This window comes from Camelus bactrianus, chromosome 30 (assembly GCF_048773025.1).
Source record: "Camelus bactrianus isolate YW-2024 breed Bactrian camel chromosome 30, ASM4877302v1, whole genome shotgun sequence".
Taxonomy (NCBI): domain Eukaryota; kingdom Metazoa; phylum Chordata; class Mammalia; order Artiodactyla; family Camelidae; genus Camelus; species Camelus bactrianus.
This window is the reverse complement of record NC_133568.1, coordinates 8091194-8115233: the sequence shown is the minus strand read 5'-3', so window position 1 is coordinate 8115233 and position 24040 is coordinate 8091194. Positions and strand designations below refer to the sequence as shown.

Genomic DNA, 24040 nt, shown 5'->3' with positions numbered 1-24040 from the left:
GGGTTTCCTCCTCTTCATAAAACCAGATTAAAATGCTTTGGTAGAAAATGCATGAAAAGTGGTATTTTTAATAGTTCTATGTCATCACAGAGAGGTTCTGGGGCAGCTGAGTGAGCTGCAAGCATGAACAGCCTTCTGGTGAAATTCCTGGATGCTTGATCCTCAGAGAGCCGTAACTCCCTGGTCATTAAAACACAGCCTGAGACCTTCTTGGCCTCGAGGTGTGATCACAAACTCAGAGGTAGCCTCTGGAGTGTGACTTGTCCCCATTCCCTCTGTGGGGCGTTTGTTTCCAGGGAGGGGTGTTCCGTTTCCCTGGAGAGGTCATTGGCTGCATGTAATCTGGAAGAGAAATAGGCAGCCCGGGGTTCTGAGGCTGGTGGAAGATGGCTGGGATCTCAGGGCTGACAGAGAAAAGAAAAATGTAGGTGCCAGCTATTGCTAAATGATGGATTTATACTGAGGCACTGTAAGGGGTTCATCCGTGTCCCCTGGGGGAGGGGTGGGAAGGCTGAGCCACGCGGCTCCCCTCAAAGGGGTCTTGTGTTTTAGGAGCTCGCTGGTTTTTTTTGTTTGTTTTTTGTTTTCACTGAAGTACTGTCAGTTACAATGTGTCAATCTGTGGTGTACAGCACAGTGTCCCAGTCTTGCATATACATACATATATTCTGGAGCTCACTGTTATAACCAGAGCAACTAAAGAACAAGAGTTGCTGGCCATTCAAGAGGGGCTAGATTAGCCATTTTTGGGTCCAGGACTAAAAGACTATCCCCGAAAAAGTGACATGGGTTTTAACAACCTGGACGTCAACTCAAACAGAAAACAAGGACCAAGGTAATTTCTGTATAATTCCCTTTGTAAGCCACTCAGACCCTCTTCGGATACCTTTTACCCCAATCTCATCTCTTTTCAAACAGGCTTGATGGTGGAAAACCCCTGAAGTGGACACTGTGTGGACAAACGTAGGTGAGCCCCATTTTAAGAAAACCCTGACACCGACTTGCAAGCTTAGCTGTTTAATGAGAGTAGGCTTATGAATATTATAAGAGAAACACGTTTAAAATATGATTTGAATGTTGAAAAAGATCAGTTTTCATCTGATGACACTTCCAGAAATACCTGTCATGTAAAGGAAGGCACGTTGGCATTTCCCGTGAATTTAAGTTTCCAACCCCAAGCCTGGAAAACATCTTCTCATGACTCAAGGCTGAATCTCCATCGAACATTGAAGTTGTCTGACCTCTTCTCTAGGTAGTCCTTCCATTTTTAGCTCAAGGTAGTTATTTGTTAGTTATGCTAATATCATCAGTTTACAGGAGAAGGAAGAATCAACACATCTGAGGTGGAGGGGACTGAAAGGTCCCTCCCTGTTTTGAAACCACTAAGTAGTCGAGGCTGAGAGCGGGGGATGGATTCACCCAAGTGGTAGGAGTTCATTAGGGGCAGAGCGGGGGGCAAACGGCCCTTTTGCCTTCTAGGCTCATTTCCTGACACTGTATTAAATGACTGAGTTGGCTGATCACGTCACCAATCTCCGTCCCCTTCTGGTGAGTTCTCTTCAGGGATGTGGCTTACTTTGCAAAAGAGGGAAAAGTCCCTTCGAAGGGAGCTGGTGTGCAGTGAGCTATGGGTATAAACTCTAAATGAATCCTATCTTTGCTAAGTGTTGTGCACCTTGGAACAGAGAGGTTCCTGAGTGGTGATGGCATGCAGATTCCCCCGTTTTTGGGAATAACTTGCCGGCAGGCTTGCTTGGGGCAGAATCACAGGACAGACAGGAGAGTTGCAGCGGCCTTCAGCCCAGGGGCCTGGACAGCCTGCCGAGGGCTGAACTTACAGTGACATGTTTCGGAAAGGGCAGCTTAAGAGATATCGTAGGCCTGGTACTTCGTGATGGTCGAGGCTCTTCTGTTTTTCTCCTGGGACAGGTAGTAGATGCGGTTGGCCTCCGGGTAGGTGACTTTGCTGAGCGGGAGCCTGTAGATGGCGGGGTTGTTGGTTGTCAGGAGCAGGAAGGTGAGGGCGGAGAGGCAGAAGGGCCAGGTGCAGGGAGGTAATCCGAACTGCGGGGGAGGGGGCCACAAGAGAAGCCGTGGTTACTCGGATGCCTGTGCCTGTCCCACCAGCCCTCAGCCATCACCTACAGCCCCGGGTGGAGGAGGGGAAGCCTTGCGGGTGCTGAGCGGAATAAACACTTAACACGTGACCAGTATGAATCAAATCGTGCCGGTGGTGTCTGCCTGCACGGTAACGGGTGAACACAGATTCTTCAAAACGCAGCCACTGGAATCCTATTATAATCTGCCTTTATGTGGAGACATACTCTGTCTTGGCTGTCTAGCTGGGCTATTCCTCCCACTCTAGGAATCAGAGCCATTCCCCACCTGCTCCCTTAGCCCCTGGTGAAGGAACGGATTCAGCAGCCATGGTTTACTTCAAGACCTTTTGCTCTCTGGCCACGTCTGACTGGACTCGAGACAGGCACCTGACTCAAATGCAGCTTCCCAGAGGCAGGCGGCCTGGGGATAGAATCCCTCTCTTGAGAATTTGAATGAAGAGGCACAGGGACTACGCCCAGAGGCTCTTGATCTAAAATTGGAGAGCCAGGCAGTGCCGGGTGGATATCTGGGGGCCTTTGTGCAGCGGAAGAAACCCATCACAGAGAGACACGGAAACAGAGCAGACGTCTAGAGAGAGCAGGATGTCACATCTCAGTCCCCGGGGGCTGAAATAGAGCAGCTATCTCTTCTCTCAAGGGCTTGCCCATCCCCAACACCCTTCCTCAAGATGCTCACCAGTTTCTTATTCCTTAAGATGCCCACAGGCTTTTTAATATCCCTCCCCACTCTTCCTTTGAGATAGCCTGAATGGTTAGCAAAGAGCCTACAGATTAAACTATGAAGCAATGCCCCTTCTCCTCCAAACATCCTTTTATCATAAGCAGCCAGAATCTCAGTTAATACCACTGGTGTAACCATGGTAGTCGTGCTGTGTTTTCAAAGAAGGCCCTGTTGAATGGGACTTAAGTAGGAATGGTGACAGCCTGGTACCGGAACTGTCACCTTAAGGAACACCCATGACTGATGAATCCCACTCAGTGAGTCTTTCTAAAGCCCTGCTTAGGCTGCGCAGCGTGTTTTGGGAAGCAACCCTTTCAAGTCCTACAATGGCAAGGATGTGGGCTGGGGGTTCCACAGAACCTAGATCCGAATCTCAGCTCTGGTCACTTTGTTGTAGCCATTACATCTTTCTGAAATCTATTTCCTCGTTAGTAAAACAGGGACAAGGACATCTACTCAGAGAGTTGGCGCCTAGTGCGTACTAAGCGCTCAGCACATGGTCCTCGGTCTGTGGTCATCACCGTCAGACAGCAGCGCTGCTGAAGGCACGGGGCTGCATGTGCGGGTACCAATTAGAAAGCAAAACCACGTGGCTCCCAGGTGACCTCTTCTGTGGAGGCTTGAACAGTCCCATAAATGTCATTCAACATTTTTATGCCCCATTCCTCAAGGAGACTGAAGATTCATTCCTTCAGAGTGAATTAAGAGCCTGCAATTTTTTTTTAATCCCCGAGAGGTCAGCTCAGTGTCTTAAACATTGTAAGGACCCAGAAAGTAAACTTGATTTTGTTTTGAGAAATGTCTGGACTGGGTGGTATAACCTGTAACTTCTCTGCACACAGAGGGGAGGGACAGTCACCCTGTAAATACCTCTGGTCAGGAGTCAAAGCCTCCTGTTTTCATCTTTCTGGTGCCTTGTCCAAGGAAAGCACATGACACGTATTTATGGGATGGACAAGTGGGTGAAAGGGTGGATGCAGGAAGAGATGGGAAAGCCTGGAGCACAGGGGCCTCAGAGACAGACTCCTCCATCAGTGTGTCTGATGATGGGCTGTTTGGCCCCAGCTCTAATATATGGGGAGGGGCTCACTCCCTTAGAGCTTCGTTCATCCCACGTTTCTTGAGCACCTACTGTATGCTGAGTGCTGTAATAGGTACTAGGGATCAAGACAAGGAGCACATTGGCTAAAGGTGGAAGAGGAGTGATGGGGACTGGACTTGCTACAGTGTTTCTTGTCAAGCATTGTAGCAGACGTGCCCACAAAATTGACAGAGCCCAGAGGAGGGACTTAGTCCATCAGGGGACACAGGATGGCATCAGTGAAGGCCGATTCTATTGCTTAAAAAAATCCCTTCCTGTGCTATGTCCAAACCAGCCAATTTCACTGAGGGCGAGGGAGGGATTTAAACAGGTGTTAGTGGAGTGACCATCTCCACCCTCACCTGCAGGACCATCGGGACTTTTCCTGGTCGCCTATGTGAGCTGTGCCTTGCATCCTTATGGAGGGGGAGGTACTGCCTACAGTCTAAGCCCTGAGTGCTCGGGGCTGGGGCTGGGGCTGGGGCCCCTCCCGTGTATGTGGGGGGGCTGGGGCCGGCCGTGCGGCTCCCCCTGACCTCATGCACCACCTCCATGGGGCACAGACAAAGCAGGGTTCTCGGACAAAGCTGCGCATGCCCACAGCCATCAGCCCCAGCTTCTCTGGGGCCTGGCTCCCTGTCATCCCTGACGCCTCCCCACATGACCCCTCTCCATGGCTGTGGCTTTGGGACGAACAAAGATATACACTGGCCCACAAGCTAGTTGGGCAGACAACCTAGAAACGTAGTGAAGATACGAATAGTGAAGATTTAAAACTAGTTGTAGAGGAGTTTGGTTATTGTAAATTTACAAGCAAGGAGTTTGATTGACAAGCTAATGCCCCTCAAACTGGCCTTCTGCCAGGGCCCTACCGGCCCACGGATGACAAGACTGACCAGTGTTGATGTTCACACTTTTGAGGCCCGGCTCCTTCCGTCTCGTGGGTGCTGAGGCAGGAAGTGCGATTTGAGACAAGAGGGATGAATCGGGAAGGGCTTCCTGGGGGAGGGGTTTGGGGGAGCCGTGAGTGCGCGGCATGTGCCCAGCCCAGATGACTCACCACGGATAGCCCGTTAGCCAGCGCGGTGCCCAGGTAGGCTGCAAACAGTGCTGGAAGAGAACCGAGAGATAGTCAGGTGACCAATGGTGCCTCCAGCTTAGTCTGTATAGTCTCCCCCATACCTTTTATGCCCCAAATGTTCTCTCTCAGATTGAAAAAAAAAACTGAGTTGTGTTTCCATTGCTTGGCAGGTTTGAGAAGTGTTAAATTCCACACACATGCTGGCCCAACTGAGACACCAGACGAACCTTGTTAAAAAAGGCCAGGATTTAGCTGTTACGGTTCTCCTGGGTCCCACCACCTTGCATTCTAGCAAAGGGACATTTAGCAGCATAAAGCATAAATGAACATTTGACTGTGCAGCCAAGGCTTAAGTGAATCCCAGAACTCCCCGCTGGAATATTTCATCACAAGTTATTAACATACTGTGGGTTTCCAGGGAGGAGCAGCATTCTGTAAGCCTGGGGAGGACCAGACAGACCTGCTGCCTTGTCTTCTAGGCTCTGGGTGGGGAGGGCCCCCCCAGGCTGGCCCCTGGGAAGTGCCAAGCACTGGTGACAGGTGCGGTTCTGTGAAAACGGGCCGGAGCAATGGGCTTTGCTTCCCAGCCCTTGACTTCTCAACGAAAAGCATCCCCGTTATCTCTTGGACGTTAACACCAGCAAACCTGTATCAGACAGTTACTGAGTGCTCGCTGGTAGTGATCCTGGCCACGTTCTGCAACATTTTTCCGAGAACGATTTGAAGTATTACCATACAGGCAGTGTTTGGGTGCTTGAGATTGACATGATGTAAGTCACCCAGTTCCACACAGAAAGATTAATCTGCGTAAGAGCTGCTCTGTCAGTAAGCTCCAATCACTGGCCAGGAAGGTAGCATTCGCAGGGCACAGCCCACGGGCAACAGCCAGACCACCTCCATCTAAAAAGCCTGCCTTCATGTGGCTGAACACTTTTTGTGCCTGGTGAAAATTCTCTTTAATATATGAATCACTTAATTTTAAATAAAAACTCTTTTATCCAGCAAACAAATCCTCCCTTCTGTCCTTGGGGGAGCAGCAGAGTTTTCGCAGGGTGGTTTTTCTGCGAGGACAGACACGGGCATCATTGAGGTGGAAAGGGAGCCCCGCCGGTGGTACCCACCGCAGGCAACGGCGAGGACGTGGGTCTGCCAGGTGATGACGTAGAACATGCCCCCTATGGCGATGCAGGCCAGCGTGCTGTTGAAGCCACACAGGCCGAAGTAGATGGAGTCGAAGGGCGTCGCCAGAGTGAGAGCTGGGGGAGAAGACAGGCTGAGTGCAGTGCGGGGCTGCCGGCCCCGAGCCCACCCAGTCCCCAGAGCCCAGACCAGTTACAAAGCCCAAAGTATTTACAGAAAGGACTTCTGACTTTATTCAGGGAAACAACAACTACAGGAAACAAATGGCCTTAGAGGCACATAAATATCGGTGGCTGAGCACTGACAGGTAAGATACCCTTTTGAGTAATGATCTAATATCTGAAGTTGCAGGTCCAGAGAGGTCCCTTTCCTGCCCAAACTGGAGGACCTCCCCCTCTTACAGAGACTATATGCTTCTTATCATGATTAGAGATAAGACTTAACATATAAACCTGCCTGGAAGGAACCCGTCCCCGGCTTTAAATTTATACTGAAGTGTAAATGACTAACACCAAAGCCTCTCCAGAGGGCAGCTTTTGCTCAGGGATGCAGGGGGGCTCTGGCATCCAAAATGGAACGACATGGTTCCTGGAAGGAGGAAAAGTTTACAGGAATAAGCAGGTAGGGCACTGAAGACACGTCACCATTTTTTTTGGAGCTGGCCCCAGACACAACACCCTGACAGCCCATTATTAAAGGGTCCATTAATAAATCCTGTTAATTAATAGTGGCACTAACCTGCTAACATGCCCATGGTGGATCCGATCGCGGCGTGCAAGCAAATAAGAGGTGACGATACGAACAAAGCTATGAGGAAGATGCCTCCAGTCCATGGGTTGTCGCAGCCGTACACTTGGCCGACCCCAACAGGGATGGCTCTCAAAAGCTGTAGGTCCAACAAGAACACGAGCGATTATGGGGGCAAAAGAGAGAACTTGATCCGTGGCTGGGAAAGATCTGGGGCCAAACCTTCCAGCCGCACTGACGTTTTGCAACAGGTTTCCAAGTTATTTTCAAATAGGTTACCTCTAAAAGGATCACACACTTTATTGTTTTAGTCCTGAGTTCTGAGAACAGTAAGGGGTTAAAATGCTGTTTCTTTTACTTAGAAACATGAGAGTAAGTCACTCACTCCCAGCGAAGAGAAACTGAACACTTCAAATGAGGGTGCTGGTCATTAGAAAAGTTAATAGATGTGTGATTGCAGTTAGGGTTGAAAAACTCTCCTGCAACCATTTTTTTTTTAAGCTAAAAACGTGACTGGAAGGCCAGCTACTAGATGGAAAATGGTCCTCTGTGTTTCCAAGAACAACATGTCTGGGCTGTGGTCACGCTGGCCCAGGTGTCTGGGTGAGCAGTCGGACCAGCGTCCGCGGACGAGCCCCTGGACAGTTGTTATCATGGCGCCTGCGGGCTTGACTGATAAACCCGCCACGTGGTGGCTGACAGGTGCCCCTGAAGCGTCAGCCCTCAGTGGTCTCGGGGTGGCGGCCTGTCTGCGAATGAAAAAGGGGAGGGTAGGTCGCACGCCATGGGGTCACTTGCACACGCGCTCTGGGGTTTGGGGAAAGGATCCCGGGCATGCAGGCTTCCCAAGCGACTGGGACTAGGTCCCGTGTTTCGGGAGGTTGGCCCGTGAGGCCTGTGAGGTAGGAAAGGCTCTGGGAGGGGCTCTGGGTTGTGCTGGGATGCAGTGGGGTTCCTCTCGCCCTTTGTGTATATTTCATGATGAGGTAGTTCCTCCCTCAGCCCACATCATCTGAGGACTCGGCCTCCTGGGGTGGCAGGGGAGGAGACCCTGTGGCTCGAGGGCCCTCACACCACAGGAGAGTGTGCAGAGACAGGAGGATGCTGCAGGACCGCAGGGTGGTCCAGTGGGCTAACCCTCTGGGCTCAGGCTCCTGTTATCCCAGGACGGAGAACAGGACGGGGGCTGCGGAATCACCACGTGGGGGAGGGCAGGACAGGGAGAGGCTTTGTGCAGACGCAGTGGCGCTGGGCTGTCTGCTACCTAGCCAGACAGACGCACCCTCTGGGGGCTCCCCTGTGGCCACGAGAGCAGAGGAACTTGTGGGGACTCAGAATTGTTGGGCCTTTAGACTCTCTCCTACATTTGACACTTGTTTCCCCAAAACTCAAGGCTCTAATTATAATTGTCAAAAAGACAAAACATATTCATCATTATCATAATCCATTCAATTGGCCAGAAAGTTACTTAAAGAATAACCGCCAAAAACTGAATTTGTCTTTCCTGGAAATCTGGGGGTTCTGAAGCACTCGTACAGCATTCTCTAATTTTTGTTTTCATTTCTACAAAATTCCTAGTATCTTTTCAATTGAGAGCGTGGTATGGAGATTGCAAAATATCTGAAATTTGCTTCTTCTATATTCATAGAGAGGTCATCTCCGTATATACATATACTTGCCCATTAGAGCAATTTTGACTTCAAAAGATATTGATTGGGTTACTATCAAGAAAGGGAAATCTGAGGGTCTGAACTGCCAACATGGTTCCTTCTGTCACCTCTGGATCCTGAAGGTCCTCACGCACACACACGTGGATAGACAAGGATGGGGCTGAGGCGAGTATGTCTCTTCCTAAATAACGTGTCTTGGGCAAATACAGGGCTCTTTCCACCACGCCACGCTGTTGTCTGCTTGACCTGCTCAGAGAAACTTGGCACCATTACTTCCGAGACAAAGTGCCTTCTACAAGCCCATGTGTTAGGTAAGAAGGCTGAAGGGCACGTGCTCCGTGCTGATTTAACGCGTTGGTGTAGTTTCTTACTTCTCTTGGTAGACGTCCAGACTATACAGAATACTTACAAAAAATGTTAAGAGCTCTGTTATATAGATATTTCTTAACAGAGGGACACCTGCGCTGGCAAGGGCGGGCATGCCCCGGAGAGCTGACACAGTCCGCTCTGGAGCTGGAGCAGAGACTCCTGCAGCCAGCAGGTGGCAGTGTGATGCGCGCGTCCTTAGTGATTCAAGGACATTGAGTGAAAAACAATACACAGCACAGGTTTGACTGAAACTGGAATAAAGCATCACAAAGACTTAAATAAAAAAAAGAATCATAGAACCCCAGTCTGGAAGTCAGAAGGCTGGAGCTCTGGTCTTGACTTTGACCCTCACTAATCAGGGCGACCTCAGGCAGGCTCTTCACCTGGCCTTAGCTTCTTTGTGCACAGGGTGGGGCCAGAAATGGCCCTTTTAGCTCTCGGAAACAGAAAAGAAGCAGCTGGTGGCTGGAGAGGGAGTGTCTGCAGAGTGCCTCGGCCCGCATAGCTGGTGACAGGTAACACTCGTGGATGTTTCTGATGTGCACAGCACATAAATGCTGCTTTGGCATCGAGTTTGGACAGATGGTACTTTTCTGCCGTCCGCGATACCTACCAAGGGCACCTGGACCTCCGACCAGGTGATGTTGGGCACGGAGGAGATGGGCTGCAGCAGTGTCGTGGGGAAGAAGAGGTTGTAGTGGCCTGTGGCCGCCAGGTACAGGGTCACGGCGATGTTGAAGGGCAGCGTGAAGACTGGGAGGTCCCACTTGCTGAAGATGGTGCCCAGGGCACTGGAGAGGATGGGGCTGATGGAGAAGCACGGGAGATACTGTTTGAGAAGTGCCCCCAGCCCTGATGCTAGGCTGAGCAGACTGGGGGGCTCCTGGAGCCTTCCCAGGGAAAAGCCACCTGCTGGCATCCTCTCCCAGCCTGACTGCCCTGAGCAGCCATTCCCCGGGTCTCCTCCCTTTGCCCCACACGGCACCTGGGCTGGTGTCCAGACTCAGCCTCAGAAGAAGGGCTTTTTGGGGGAAGTCCTGAGGCAGGGAGCCACAGAACTCCCCTGAAGGGTCGTGGAGCGCACCTCCTTGGGCATGAGGAGAGGAGACAGGTTGGGGGAGTGACTGATGGGGAGGGAATCACATTCATTCATTCAACAAACGTTTGTTGAGACGCGAAGCGCTCTCCTGGCTGGGTGCCCTGCGATCTGCAGGTGAGGGGTAGCTGGGGTCTGGCACACCGAGGCCTCTCTTCGGGGCTGGGCCTTCAGTTGACACTGGGAGGTTGTCTAGGTCTGGTCAGGGGGCCCCAGGACAGGGAAACACAATGTAGGGGGTGGGGCGGGGTGGGGGCGGCAGGGAAGCAGGAAGAATGAGATTTCCTGAAACGGACAGGCCCCTGTGCTGTGGCTCTCAGCCTCTGTGGGGCTCCCTCCTTGCCCTGGGCTCTGGCACAGGGCAGAGAGTAAAGGGTGGCAGGTAGTGAGACACTGGACACAGGTCACCTAGCACGTGCCATCGCTGAATAGTGTGAGTCATTCTTTCCAGCTGCTGTTTCTGCCGTGCAAACTACGGAAATGCTGCTTTAAAAATGGCACGATCATGGTCATGGAGTTGGGGACAAAATTTTGGCAGCCCTCGCACTGCACTGACAGCCTCAGAAGCACACTTACCAAGTCATGGACATAAGGATGACGGGGAGCAGAAGCCACCAGTAATAGTCGCCTTTGTCCGAGAACACGGCCATCAGCAGCCCCACCAGGACCCCATTGTAGCCGTGAAGTCCGGCTGCGATGGCAGATCTGGGGAGGTCGGGGGGGGGGAGGCTGGTGAGGGGAGGGCTCCCCATGGCCTAATGGAGGGGGCGCTTCCTCCCTGGTTTTCCTTCTGACTCAGATTTCTCTCAGCTGAGACCTGACTACACACCTTCCAGCCTAGCCCCGCTGGGCACGGGGAGGAGAGACAGTGACCCCTCACATTCTCTGAGACTAGTTGTTAAACATAAGCAGGGAATGGTTGTTTTGAGTCATGAATGACCTTATTTCTAGGGGTTTCTGAGCAGGGAGCCAAGCAGTGAGGGGATGGGTGGTTGGCAAGTGGTCCCCTCAGGGAGGACCTCTGGCCTGGCACCCAGACCCTGGGTTTCCCGGGGCTCACCTGTCCTGACTCAGGATGAGGGCTGCCAGGGTGGACATCACGGTGCCCAGGCAGCCCGCGATGGCCCACCAGGGGTTCTGGATGAAGAGGCCGAGGACGATGAGGACGCCGCTGAGGGGGTTGTTCACGAACATCACCTGGGACATGCCCCGGAGGACCCAGTCGAGGAACTGGAACACTGGGGATTTGTCTGAAATGGACCCGAGCCGGGCGTCAGTTAAGGCTCAGGTGTGTGGGCTCCCAGAGGCCCCAGCGGGCTGGTGGGGGGCCAGGGAAGCCGGGCATCCAACTTGGGTTCAGCCCCCTGCTGTCATCTGCCACAGAGGAGGGTAACCAAGAACCCGGGAGGACCCATCGCGAGCTGGTTGTGGTCTTCAGGTTGTCTGCGACGCAGTGGGGACCCAGCGCTGCCTGTGCCCCCGTGCAGGTGGTGTGAATTTTCAAGAAGACAGATGCAGAAAGAAAACTCTCTGGGCACAGTGGGCGTCAAACCCATGGCCTGAGCTCGGAGGTTGCTAACAGGAGTCTATTGGAAGAGCAGATGCAGCGCTCTGTGAGCCATCTCTAGGGTGGGCATTTATCTAGAATGCTGGCTCTAGAATCCCAGACCTAAAATGCAACACTCTGAGGGGCTATTTGAGAGAGCACAACTGGCATGCTCAGAAACAGAGCTCGGACACCTACATGTATCATCATTTACATCCCAAGAGACTTATGTCTGTCATGAGAGCAAAACTCCTATCTTATCCGCAAGACCACAGAACCAGGACTCGGTCAAGTCTGCAGGGAGCCGTGCAGGGTGTTTCCTGGGGGACGACTGGAGGGGACCTTTTTAGGAGTAGGGGCAGGGGCTGCTCTCACCCTTTACCTTTAAGTCCCTCTCCGCACTCCTTCATCTCTCCCGTTATGTACCCGAGGGCTTTGCGGATCCTCTTCCCACTGGCGGCCAGGGAACTCCGAATCCAGGAAGTCTTGGAGACGCCTGTTTCCACCTTTATCTCCGAGCTCTCCTCCATGGTGTCCATATCCTGTCCAGGGGCAAGAGATGGGCAAGGAGGTCCCACACTCTGAGCTGCTCACATTAAAGAATGACTTTGTGTTGACTCAGGGCAAGTCAGGATTTTCATTTGGGATTTAGTGACATTGCTATTTAACCATCTCTGTTTCTGTAGACTAAAATATCTTTTGTTTGCCATGTCACCTCATTTAATATGGGCGACAACCTTGTACAGGTGACCGTCTGTATCACCCATGGATTCCACCAACTGCGGGGTTAACAATATTAGGAAAAGAAATTTCCAGCAAGTTCCAAAAACCGAAAGTTGAATTTGCCACACACTGGCAAATTTTTACATAGCATTTACATTGTATTTGCAACTATTTACACAGAATTTACATTGTATTAGGTACTGTAAGTGATCTAGAGATGACAATGTATACCAGAGGATGTGCATAGTTTATATGCAAATACTGCACCATTTTATGTAACGGACTTGAGCATCCGAAGATTTTGGTACCCATGGGGGTCCTGGAACCAATCCCCCAAGACTGTAGTATAACAAGACAATATCTTTATCTTCATCCTGTGGATTTGGTCTCAGGCATGGTTGGCGAGGTCAAGACCAAGGTCAAATGACAGAATTTAGACTTAACCACAGACTTAAAGATTCTTTAAAAAAATATTACTTCTACTATACCACACTTTCTTTTTTTTATACCACACTCTTTCCAGGAGAAAATATACCCCCTAACCCAGCATGTCTAGTCTTTAAAATTTAACTGTCCATAACATTAAACACACAAAGATTCTGTTTTGAAAATTGGGAAAATGGGCACCAGCTTGTTTCCTAAATACTTGAATGCTGGATTCAGAAGAAGATGGATACGAAACAATTCAAGCAAAATAAATATGAAACTTTTTAAAGTAAACTGAAAAACAGACATCTCTATCCCACATAATTATGCTTCTGGAAATACCAGCTCAAGAATTAAGTTTGTCTAAATCAGAGGATGTTTTTCCGGGACCTCAGCTCGCTCCTCTGCCGAGGGCGGCTCTGTGATGTGGGGCACTGCCTGTGATTCGAGCCACTCCTCACTCACCAGCAACTCAACTGTGGGCTTCCGGTATTGAGATAGAGAAGAGTCTTTGGTGTGTCTCTCCTGATGTTCGCCTTTCCCAAACACTGGAGTTGGAAGGAAAGAACATCATTTGTTAGGACCTCTGCCCTGACACCTTAGCAGCAAACTTCCCACGGGGCTGGAGTTGGAATTCAGTACTTCCCACCCCACCTGAGGATGCCCCAGCCCTCGCGCCTGCAGCAGGAAGGCTCCCACCTCTGCTCCCGCACACACCCATTTGGGCTCACTCTTTGGGGAAAAAAAAATGCACATCCTCATGTAAACAGGATATTTTATAGGAATTTAGGGAGTTCAGAGATTTGACTGACTTTTAGTTAAGAGGCTCTGATTTTATTCAATCCCTGTGTTTTTTAGATAAGGAAACACTGAGCTGCCGTGAGCCCTGCACCCAGGGTTCTTTCTCCCACATGACACGGACAGTTGGTAGGTGTTATAGCTCATAAAGTATGAAACTGCCTGAAACGTGCAAGGTCCGTGTATGAATTCCACTACGACTCTTCCCGGCTGGATGACAGCTGCTTCGGTCTTTTTAAGATGTATGTTTCGGCATTTTAGATATTTAAGACAAGTGATATCCATGTTACCTGAAAAAAATTTTAGTATGTCCTTGTAATATAAGGGGATTCTTATTAAGTAGTGGCTCTGAACATATTTTTCACTATTACGAGAATTTATTTTTAAAGATGACCAATTTCAGCAGGGTTTTATGCATCATGAAAGCAAGCCCTTGGAAGTGTCGGTGTTGATGCTCTGGTTCCCTCTTGTGGTCAAGTGTGAGAATGGCAGGCTGGGCTCTGAACACCCACTGTCTTCAGACAATTGGCCTTTCAGTCTGTTTTCATGAGATTTCAGCGCCCCTAAACACCAGAAGAGATGCATCGAAGGCGCTGTGCTCCCACTGTGGAAGGAGCAGGGACTGCAAATGACAGTCTGGTTGGTAGGTGACACTATGCAGGGGAAACAAATTAAGGAAGCTTTGAAATGAAGAGCAGGAAGCAAGGAGGATTCCCCTGGACTCTGAGGCCAGTGTGTGTGATACCCCGACAGACCCGCTGCTTCTGCCTCAGGTGCCTCCTCCTAAAGCGGCCCTTGACATATCTCAGTGCCCTCTCCACGTGGCTCTCCCCGCCACCCTGTGACGTAGGTGCTGCCAACGTCCCCATTTTAGAGGTGAGCAGATCGAGGACCCCGAGCCAGGGGGAGGAAGCGCACACCTTTGCTCCTCCTCCGAATGGAAGACCACTCGATGTGGAACACGTTCCTGGGCTTGGGGAGCACGGCCTCTGAGCCCTCATCGGCCTTTGGGCTCGTCGTGGGTGGCTGCCCCCCAGCGCCGCCTAGCCAGGGGCAAAACGAGACAGGTCAGGGTCCCACCCTGGTCCACCCCACCCCGAGAGGCAAGCAGGGAGCGGGGGAAACCGCGCGCAGAGCGGAAGGGGCAGTGCGGTCTGAGCGGCAGTAGCGAGGGCCTCAGTCTGCGGAGAACGCCCCTCCTCCCCAGCCCTCCTCCCATCCCTCCCGAGAAACCTCAGCTTCCTTTCCGCACAGAAGCCACACCACACACAACCATCAGAGTTCAGAGGCCGACGGGCCAGTCTGTCTTATTTCCCCAGCAACGCACTGCTCTAAAGCCCCCTTCACCCGCCTCGGATTGGAACGGACCGGACCGGACCGGACCGGATGGCGGAATCGAGCCCACCGCCCGTCCGGTTCTTCAGCGGTGCCCTGGCTTCTGTCTGCGGCAGGGAGTGTGTGTGTGTGTGTCTGGGGGGCAGGGTTGGGGGGGGGTTCCTCAAGGCTACCTGCGCATTAGAATCACCTGGGTGCTTAGAAGAATGCCTGACCCTTACCCTAGGCCAATTTTTAACATGAGAATTTCAAAAGCCTATGGTGTTTAAAAGACGGCCCCGACGTGCAGTTTGGGCTGAGAGCCTCTCATGTGGGTTGTTGCTACTCAAAGTCTGGTCCCCGGACCAGCAGCATCAGCCTCATCTTAGACCCTGTTAGAAATGCAGAATCTCAGGTTCCACCCAGACTGGTGGAATCAGACTCTGTAATTCAACAGAGGTCCCCAGGTGATTTCTGTGCATGTTGGTTTGAAAAGTACCAGTCTGTGGGGAGGTAAGAGGCCCAAAGCTGTGATCTGCTACAAGAAACCCTCTGCTGTACCTTGTCTTTAATTTCTGCCCATGCAGAGAGTAGAGCAGCTTACTACTGGGGCAGGGTTCTCGAAGCAGGGTCTGAGTATCGACAGATCTCATCAGATCACCTGATGTCTTGTTAGGACAACCCCCCCCCCCCCAATGCCCTACGGCCACCCCATGCTGACTAATCAGAGTATTGGCTGTTCCCTGAGGTAGGTAGTTTCGACGCTTTCTGCTTAGGGCTCCCACGTAATCTTAGAGTTAGACGATCGAGTGGCTACCGGAAAGAGTGGAGAACTTTCACACTGCTGTTACTTTTGCACACTTTGTAAGTTAACTCACTTGGGCAGTGTTATCTCCAAAAGACGGAAAATTGAGGCTCAGGTGATTTCTGAAATACCCTACAAACGGGAGCTGTGTGACTCTCGGCCCTCAGTCCTTCTCTCTGCATCTTTGCTGTTCAGAGTCTGGTTTCTGGACTAGCTTCACCGACGTCAAAGGGAGCTTGTTAGAAATGCAGTCTCTCAGGTCTCATCCCAGACCGACCAAATTGGAATAAGTTTTTTTTTTTTTAATTAAGATCCCCGGCTGACTTGAGTGCACATTAAAGTCTGAAAGAACTGGCCTAGATCACACTGCTCATGTAGAAAGGACTTTAGCAAAGCTGAGAATATAGCAGGACCAACAACCAGGCAGGATGTGGGATGTGTCCGAGCAGAAAATGGTTTCTGCTTGTACTCTCAGGTTGAAAGATAGAATATGGGACCATGTCCCTTCTCTCAAGACTTGAGAGGGGAAAGAAGTTTCTGTTTCAGCATCCTGACCATGGGTTGGCATGGAACCATAATTCCAGAGGCTGGAGAAACTCCCTTGACCCTGAATTTCAGAGACACGTGGAATGCCAGCTTGCCCTCAGACACCTGCAGGTAGGTTCTGTGCAGGAGGATGAGGACCGAGGGACTATCATTGCATCATCTGACAAAGCAAGGCATGGTCCCCAAGCGCCATTCTGCAGTGCGCATCTGCCAGAGGAAGGGCACCTCATTGCTTCTTGGTCCTCAAGTACCAAGTGTCAGCCACCCCAGCCACCCTCTGCACAGAGCAATAGTTTGACCTTAGTTAGCATCATAGACTCAGAATGGCATGGATCTTCAAGATCAGTGTGCCTCGCGTGTCCAGAGAAACCAGCACCCCCTCTTCCCCACCCCACCCCAAGTCACGTAGGTTATTAGTCACCGCACACTCAGGGGTTGCACCTGGGTCTCCTGACTCCCAGTTTGCTGCTCCCCAGATGGCTGCAGGGGGACTGGCTCCCTGTTCCTGCTCTGGCCCCTCACCCTCAGCACTTAGATTCTGCTGCCTGCTCAGAGCCCAGGAAAGGGGGGGGGCAGATTACTGTGTTTTCCTAGAGTTGATGTCCAAGCCACAAAAACAAAAGCGAAAAATATCTTCCTTTCCCTTGAAAACATTTTTTGTACGATTATTTGGGGTGAGTTGGAGACGTGGCCCCAAATGTGGTCTGGCATAATGTTGCTTCTGGGTCTCCCGTGGGTAGTACCGGAGTATAGGGGGCTGCAGACCACCCAGGGAGGGCAGCAGCCCCTCTAGATGTGCCAGCCAAGAGTTGAGACTGACAGGTGGGAAGAGAGGCCATGAGAAAGATTGGAGAGAAAGTGACACATTTCCTGAGGCTAAGGTGACAGCAACTTACTATGACTATGGGGACAGATTTTAGGACTTTCTTAGTGGATAAAGGCAATTTCAAGAATAGCATGAACACATCTATCAAATGTTCTAGAAATAAATGTTCCATTGGTGCGGTGGGGAAAAAGGAAACACGGGTAACACTGGCTGGGAACCAGCATCGCTCATTCCTGCCCGGCATTTTGCAAGTCATGTAATTTCACTGACAGTTTCCACTGCAAGCCGGCTGCTCAGAAGGAAATATACAGACCCCATAGGGCTGACCTTGCAAACCCGACCCTATAGGGTGAGACAGATATTTCAGAATGAACCTGCTATTTCTTTCTCATATTGTTACGAAGATGAGAATAATGTTTGCAAAATGCTGGGGAGAACAATTTTGCAGTGATCACATCAGGTACCTCGTTAGGGAGGCCACATCCCTGGGACAGCTGGTGCTCCGGGCAGAGTGGGTCCTCATGTCAGGGCAGGCATGGCATTGTGCCCCTAACGCACCCACTCCTGCCTTGTGTTCTTGTCTGTCACCTTCACAGGATGGTGGGATCCTTGACCGCCCGGGTTGTAGCAATTTGCCTTGGCAGCCCCAGCACCTAGCGTGAGCCTAGTGCATTGCAGGCACTCAGAAGTCTTCGCTGAATATGCTAATGAGGGATTATTACACTGCACGTTTTAACTTCTGTGTGATATCACGAGCAAGCATTGGATGCTTCAGGGTATGAACTGTTTTTAAAAATATTATATCTCATGGTAGATGTTAAATATTGAAATAAAAGGGAGAGCCATACAAATGTTCACAATGGTAATAGCTGAGCTGTGTAGGGTTTTGGAAGTTGCAGGACAAGAACTGATTATTTACAGTATATATGCCAGTGTGTATCATATATATGTATATGTGTGTATATCCAGTATATATCCAAGGATGTACACTTGGATAGAAGAAAGGATGTTTATAGATGGTGATGAAATAATTAGCCATTTATGACCAACCACTCAGAAACCCAGAAATCCCTCAAGAGGAACTGGAAGAACCCAGTTAATGAGAGAAGGAAACAGAATTGAAGACAGAGATCTTGCTTGGTGTGATTTCTTTCAGTTACCAAGAGATTACACCGGGTGGTCACAAAGCCCAAAGCTGCTTGGAGCCAGGGGCAGTTGGGGGATGGGTGTTCTATAGCCCAAGGATAAGTTTTTTTTTTTTTAACAATAACTCACTTTTGGGGGTTCTTTCCAACTTTTTTTTCCTCCCTAACATCATGGCCCACATGAAAAGCAGTCCTGCGTGGCCCAGGGCAGCAAACAGGTGATGCTGTTTAGGGCTTGGGCTGGGGACTTGGGCCGCACCGGGCCCCACCTATCTGCTTTGAGGGTCAAGGGATGTGCTGTCTCGGCTCAGCCACCTGTGGGCTGTGGCACGTGGGCGGGAAGCCCTGTCCTGGATAACCTGCAGGGAAACCTCAGTGGCTGAGTGACTCCTCGGCATGCCCACCTGGCGGACGCCCTGCGGCTCTCCCCTCTGACAAGTCTTTCAAGTGCCCCAGTGCATGTAGCTTCCCACCAGGGCCGTTCAGGACCATTTCTGGGGCACGGTCCCTGCCCTGGAGGATTGCCACTAACCCCGTGTTTTAACAGGCTGGAGTCCAGCAATGCGTTCCTCCCACTGACTCAGAGAAGGAAAGAGCAGGTGTGAGCCATTAACGATTTGTTCAGAAACTCTTTCTTTCTGGAGAGTAGTGTCCTGTGGTACCCACGCCTCTGCTGACTGCTGATGCGCAGAAGATGCCAACCGTTCAAATATCAGGGGTAGGAAAGATTTTACAGGAGAGCCCACCTGTCAAATACAATTTTCAAGCTTATTCCAATTTCTTTGAGGGGGAAAAGAACAAACCAAAACCCTACACAGCATCTTTCAGAAGAAAAAAAAAGATCTGGTTTATCTTACTGAAAATCAACCTGTACTCAAACAAGTCTGTACCTGCACACTTTCTCCAAGCTGTCTTTCTCAGGTTTTGAACAGACTACTGTCTCCCGGAGGTGAACCAATCCTGTCCATCTCTCACTAGCAACGGCCAACATATAGATGGTCTGGAACCTACCATTTATCATCGCTCCCCAGATTCCTGGGTTTCTTGTTCCTCCACCTACTGTCATGGACACACCCCCAATCACAAGGCAATTTCCTAGCTACTATGCCGGCATGACTTTTGCAAAGTGAAACTCGTTTATAATTTGACTTTTTTCTGCAACCAGTTTTACAGGATCACACTTGGGTCACAGTTTGGACATATGTTTTCCCATGTGGAAGCTGAGCTTTGCACTCTGATCTGTAATTTTAAAGGCTACTCTGTGTGTGTGTGTGTGTGTGTGTGTGTGTGTGTGTGTATGAGATACCTGTGGGTGGTAAATGGGGTTGTATCTTTTTTTGTGAAGTTGTGTTTAGTTGACATTTTCAAAGATCATTCTGTAAACTATCAGAGGCATTGAATGTTAGAACTGGGAAAGGCATTTGAGGTTATCCAGTCCAGCGCTCTCATCCAGGGCCCCCGTGGGGTACCCCTTCCGCACAGATGGGAAACAAAGGCTTAGAGTAATGGAGGAACTTACTGGAGACCTCACGGCTATTGGCCTGCACAGTACATTGTCTCTTCTGTCTCTTGGCTTCTGGTTTAAGATTTATTTCCCCAAACCTTGCTTCCTCCTAGGGATTTATTTTTGTCTATTAATTCAACTCTGCTTTTGAATGGAATGGTCCAATTAGGTTCTCTAGAGCCCATTTCTCTTTAAACTGTGGCGCCTTCCCCTTTGGGGGATTCAAGATAAACCCCGAAGTCTTCCTGAGCCTTCCTGATATATCTCGACTGGAAGGTGGGTTGTGAGAGAAATGGATAAGGATGGAGACCAGGTCCGTGGGAACACTTGGCGATAAATTATTTGGAAGGCTCAACTTCTTAATTAGCCAGTGTGTTAGTTTTTAAGAAGGTGGGATATGCGTCATTGTAATTCCAAGGTAAGGGAGACTTCGCCCTCATAGGAAATGCTTTACATTCTTTCACATCTTCCCCACGCAGCTCATTCGTTGGCTGATAGACTGGCCTAGTTTTGCCTTGTTCTGTTTTTGGTGTCTTTGGCTCATTCCATGAAGACGTTAATAAGCATAAATGAGTTGGTGCCTCATTCAATATCATGATGTCTTATGATAACCTCATGAATGAGGTTAAAGAGGGTGCAGAGGTCAGAGCACCCCGTCTGTAGCTGTGGGAACGCCTGACTGATACTCCTCCAGAATGAGCTTCAGTCTCCTTCCCCTGTTCATACCAGCCCACACGTCAGAATTGCATGTCTACACTGTCCGCCCCCCCGACCTTGGTCTCTCCCCTTTCAGCCCATTCTGTGCTTCAGCCACCTCATCCCATCACTCTCTCGCTCAGCAATCGATGTGGCTCCCAACCGCCAAGAGCATAATGATGCTCCAGCTCCCCAGCCAGGCTTCCCAGATGTTCTGCAACATGGCTGATTTCATCGTCCAGCCCATCCCTTCCCTCCCAACACGCACCCTGGCTGGCCCTCTGCCCTCACACTGGTCCTCTGCTCCTCTTCTTGCCCAATTTCTATCCACTCTTCAAAGTCTGGTTTGTGTTCTACTTCCTCCGTGAAGCCCTCCTGGGCTATTTGGCCATATGGATCATTCCATTCTTTGCAGAAGGCACTCTAGACCCCATCTTTTGGAGTTCGGGCCATGGAAGAGTTTTAGACTAATAGTCATAATGCACATGCAAAGTACTCAGTAAATGCTTTCCAATCCACTGAATGATCAGTCATGGATAACCAAGTGACCTTTGGGTCTTGGCATCAGTAGAAAGAACCTGAAGCCCAGAGAGAAGGAGGTCACACAGCTAGTTTGCTGTAGGGCTGGGTTTTGACCTCCTGGTTTTGATTCTTTACTCCCGAAATGTAGGTGTTTTACAAACAATTGGAGCCTTTGCAAATTATATCAATGGACTTGTGACTTTTTTATTCAAGAAATTACAAATTACTCCATATCCTAAAAGGAGTAGTAACGACAAAAAAAGAGCCCACTTGTGCACCACTGCATTTGTAACATCCAATGAAAGGCCAGGGGAGCTCTGGGTCTTTGCACACCAGCTTCTTCTCTTGTGGCAACGTTTCCGTCCTCCCTTTCCCCACGTCCTCCTCCCCGCCGCCCCTCCTTCACATCATCCATGGCAAACACAGCTAATTGATCACAGCGCTCCTTCCCAGTGCATTTCAGCACAGCCCCAGAATCCTCCCTAACACAGAGCTCCAGACGACCAACGCCAGTCAGCCAGAGCTGGCACCTGAGACTAAACTGGCCTTTCCCCTCCAACATTAAAAGAGGATGTGGGTGCTACAGGAGTTTGAGGGGAGGGGTACACAAAAGCCAGGCTGCCGATAGCAGCAGAGGGCTGGCCATGGGCATTTCCAAGCCTCACAGGACAGCCAAACTTCAGGTGCATCATACCCTTTGGTGCCAGCTTTGGAGGAAGTCACATACCTTACAGGACTGCCCACCCTCTGATGAGATAACTTCAGTATCTCGGCATGTGGTCCCTTAGGGCATGGCTATCTGTCTTCCAGAAACATCCACTCTCTGTAGCCACACAGAACATGCCTAAAGTAATCCAAATGGCTGTGTAAGAGGGCCACCGAGGAGCCAGGCTGCTAAGCTGGGAGGTCAGGATGGTCTAATTCTATTGGCATGTCTGTGGAAGGGGTTCAGGACCTGGGAGAGAGGCCGAGGTGCCTGGGCCAGGCACCTCCACCCTGGAAGCAGCAGGTAAGTGCTCCTGGGAAGAAGGTTTTCAAATCTACCTCATTAGCACCCCACAGTTCAGCTCAACACGGGGCTGCCCTGGGAACCACAGTGATGTCAGAACTGTGGGTTACAGAGTAGTAGAAAGGACGGTGAATAATTTTGCTCACCCAGTGGGCAGTAAGTAGTCAGGGGGTTTGAGGGCTGATGGGTTAACCTAGATCCATCACCAGGTGAGCAGGAAGGGCTCAGGGTTGTGAGTTAGGACACCTGGGCTTTTGTCCAGGCTCAGTTATCACCTGGACGGGTCCCTGGACAAGCTGGGATTTCCTCATCTAAAAAGTAAGGGGTTTGAGCTATAACTGTTTAAGAGCTCTTCCAGCCTGAAGCTTCTGGGATCTGAACTCTCTCTAGAGTTCTTAATAAGGTCTTCTACCCCAGGACTGCCTTTTGGCAACTCACCAGAAAAAAGGAACAAAAAAAAGACCGGCCTTTCTCTTTTCTCTTCCTTGAAGAAGCCAGCTGGTCCTGTGGCCAGGGGAACCTACCTGATTCATTTCTCTCCCCCAGGACCTCTTACCTGAGCTCCTTCAGGTTTCCTGCACAGGGCTGGAGGACTCTAGACCACCGGGATTTGGGGAAGAAGCTTCTTTCCAATTGGGTGGCGTCTCTGCTCCTCAGCTCAGGCGCTGGACTTCTCCCTAAACCCGAACCCCTTCACTTCCCGTAGCCCTCCAGCTCACCCTCTTGCTGGCTTTCTGTAAACTTCCCCTGCATCTCCTAACCCTCTGCCTGGTGCCCGGCTTCCAGTTGGGGAAGGGTACCATGGAGGAAGAGGGTGAGGCGGATGAATGCGAGTCCTGCAGATCACTCACTCTCTGGCCTTCCTAGACTCCCTGGGGAAGACTCGCTTTGGCTACATGGTTTCCCCGGCCTGGTTTGATCAGGCAGGTGTCCTTTAATGGGGCAGAGCCTGGACTGCCTGGCAGCGGCTTCCCTGTCCTTTCTCAGGCATCGCCTCCCAGTTCCTCTTCTCCTTAGAACTCTTGCTCCAGTATTTGCCTTTAAAGCCCTTAACTGAGTGTTGTCTCAGAGGTCCAATTGGCCCTGTAACCTCAATAAACTCCTTTAAGTCCCCACACAGGCAGGCACAGGCTGCGGACAGTATTGCCATCAGCCTCTCGGTGGATGTGTCTGCACAGCCCAACCCTAGGTGCTGTCTTTCTGGTTTGGTAGAAATTTTCAGATCTTTCCTCTTTCTGCCTTTGGCTGCCTGGGGCCTGGGGGCCCTCTCAGAGCAAGAAAGACATAACCTAACCCCAGGTCCAGAAAGGACTCCGAGCTCTATATATTAGAGAATCTGCCCTCCCAAGTCCCGTGAGGCCAGGTGGTCCAGTGGGCTGGAGTCTGGGAAGAGGTGTAATCCAAACATGCTTTGTTTGGCTCTGTGAGTGTGATGGGTCAAGTATCAACCCTGTACCCCGACCCCCTGCCCTTCTGTACCCCCTGCTCAGTGACAGGGTGTGAGATGGCTACAGGTTCAGAAACAGAACCTCACCCTGAGGAAATTAGCTACACTTGAGCAGACAAACTCCCCACTGACGTCAAAGGCCCCCTTCCCACCGTTCCAGGTGTTTCAGAATTGCCAAAGAGGGGTCCTGATCACGGAGGGCCTTCTGAAGAAGGAAAGCAAACAGAGTGGGGGAGGGGAAGGACCTGGCAGGCCCCACATTCCAGAGAGGGGCGGGGGACTGACTAGAGGGCAGCTCCCCGCACCCAGGGTGGGCACTGCCTTTGGTGTTGCAATGTCAGGGCCCATGGCTGTCTGCTGACACTCCCCTTGTCCCCCAGCTGTCTGGTCCTCTTGGCTCAGCTCTGGATGCCCGTCTCTGGCCCTCTTGCTCTGGCCTCTCTGAAGGCTCCTGCACTTCCTGGGCTGGGTTCACTCCAGCCCCTCAACATCTGCCACCCTGGAAGGAGCAGGGAGGTGCTACCCACGTACAACATGTAACCAATCTGAAAAGACAGGAAGTGATTACCTGGGAGGAGCCATTCAAGGAAGTTCACACACGTTCCATGAGCTAAATGGAGCCGTGGTGCTGAGAAGTGTGGTGCCTGTCACTCAAGGCTTAGGGTGGGGGCAGTCGAATGCTCCTGGAAAGCAGAAGATAGAGGTGGA

General features: G+C 50.8%; 1 protein-coding gene across 8 annotated transcripts in view; it reads right to left on the bottom strand.

The window, feature by feature from the left end:
* Window positions 1-1001: 1001 nt before the first annotated feature.
* Window positions 1002-24040, bottom strand: part of SLC14A2 (solute carrier family 14 member 2) — a 429661-nt gene continuing 406622 nt past the window's right edge. For 3 of the 8 annotated variants that reach the window (XM_045521419.2, XM_045521418.2, XM_045521423.2), the window contains 10 exons: window positions 14439-14561; window positions 13186-13268; window positions 11954-12113; window positions 11086-11275; window positions 10602-10730; window positions 9543-9735; window positions 6882-7029; window positions 6125-6259; window positions 4983-5032; window positions 1002-2064 (listed from right to left, as the gene is read on the bottom strand). In XM_045521419.2, coding sequence (XP_045377375.1) covers window positions 1864-2064; window positions 4983-5032; window positions 6125-6259; window positions 6882-7029; window positions 9543-9735; window positions 10602-10730; window positions 11086-11275; window positions 11954-12113; window positions 13186-13268; window positions 14439-14561 — 1412 coding nt within the window. In that variant the 3' untranslated portion in view covers window positions 1002-1863. Of the gene's footprint in view, window positions 2065-4982; window positions 5033-6124; window positions 6260-6881; window positions 7030-9542; window positions 9736-10601; window positions 10731-11085; window positions 11276-11953; window positions 12114-13185; window positions 13269-14438; window positions 14562-22441; window positions 23251-24040 lie in introns of those variants that run through there. The other 5 variants (XM_045521428.2, XM_045521427.2, XM_045521422.2 and 2 more) reach the window with 5 other exon arrangements.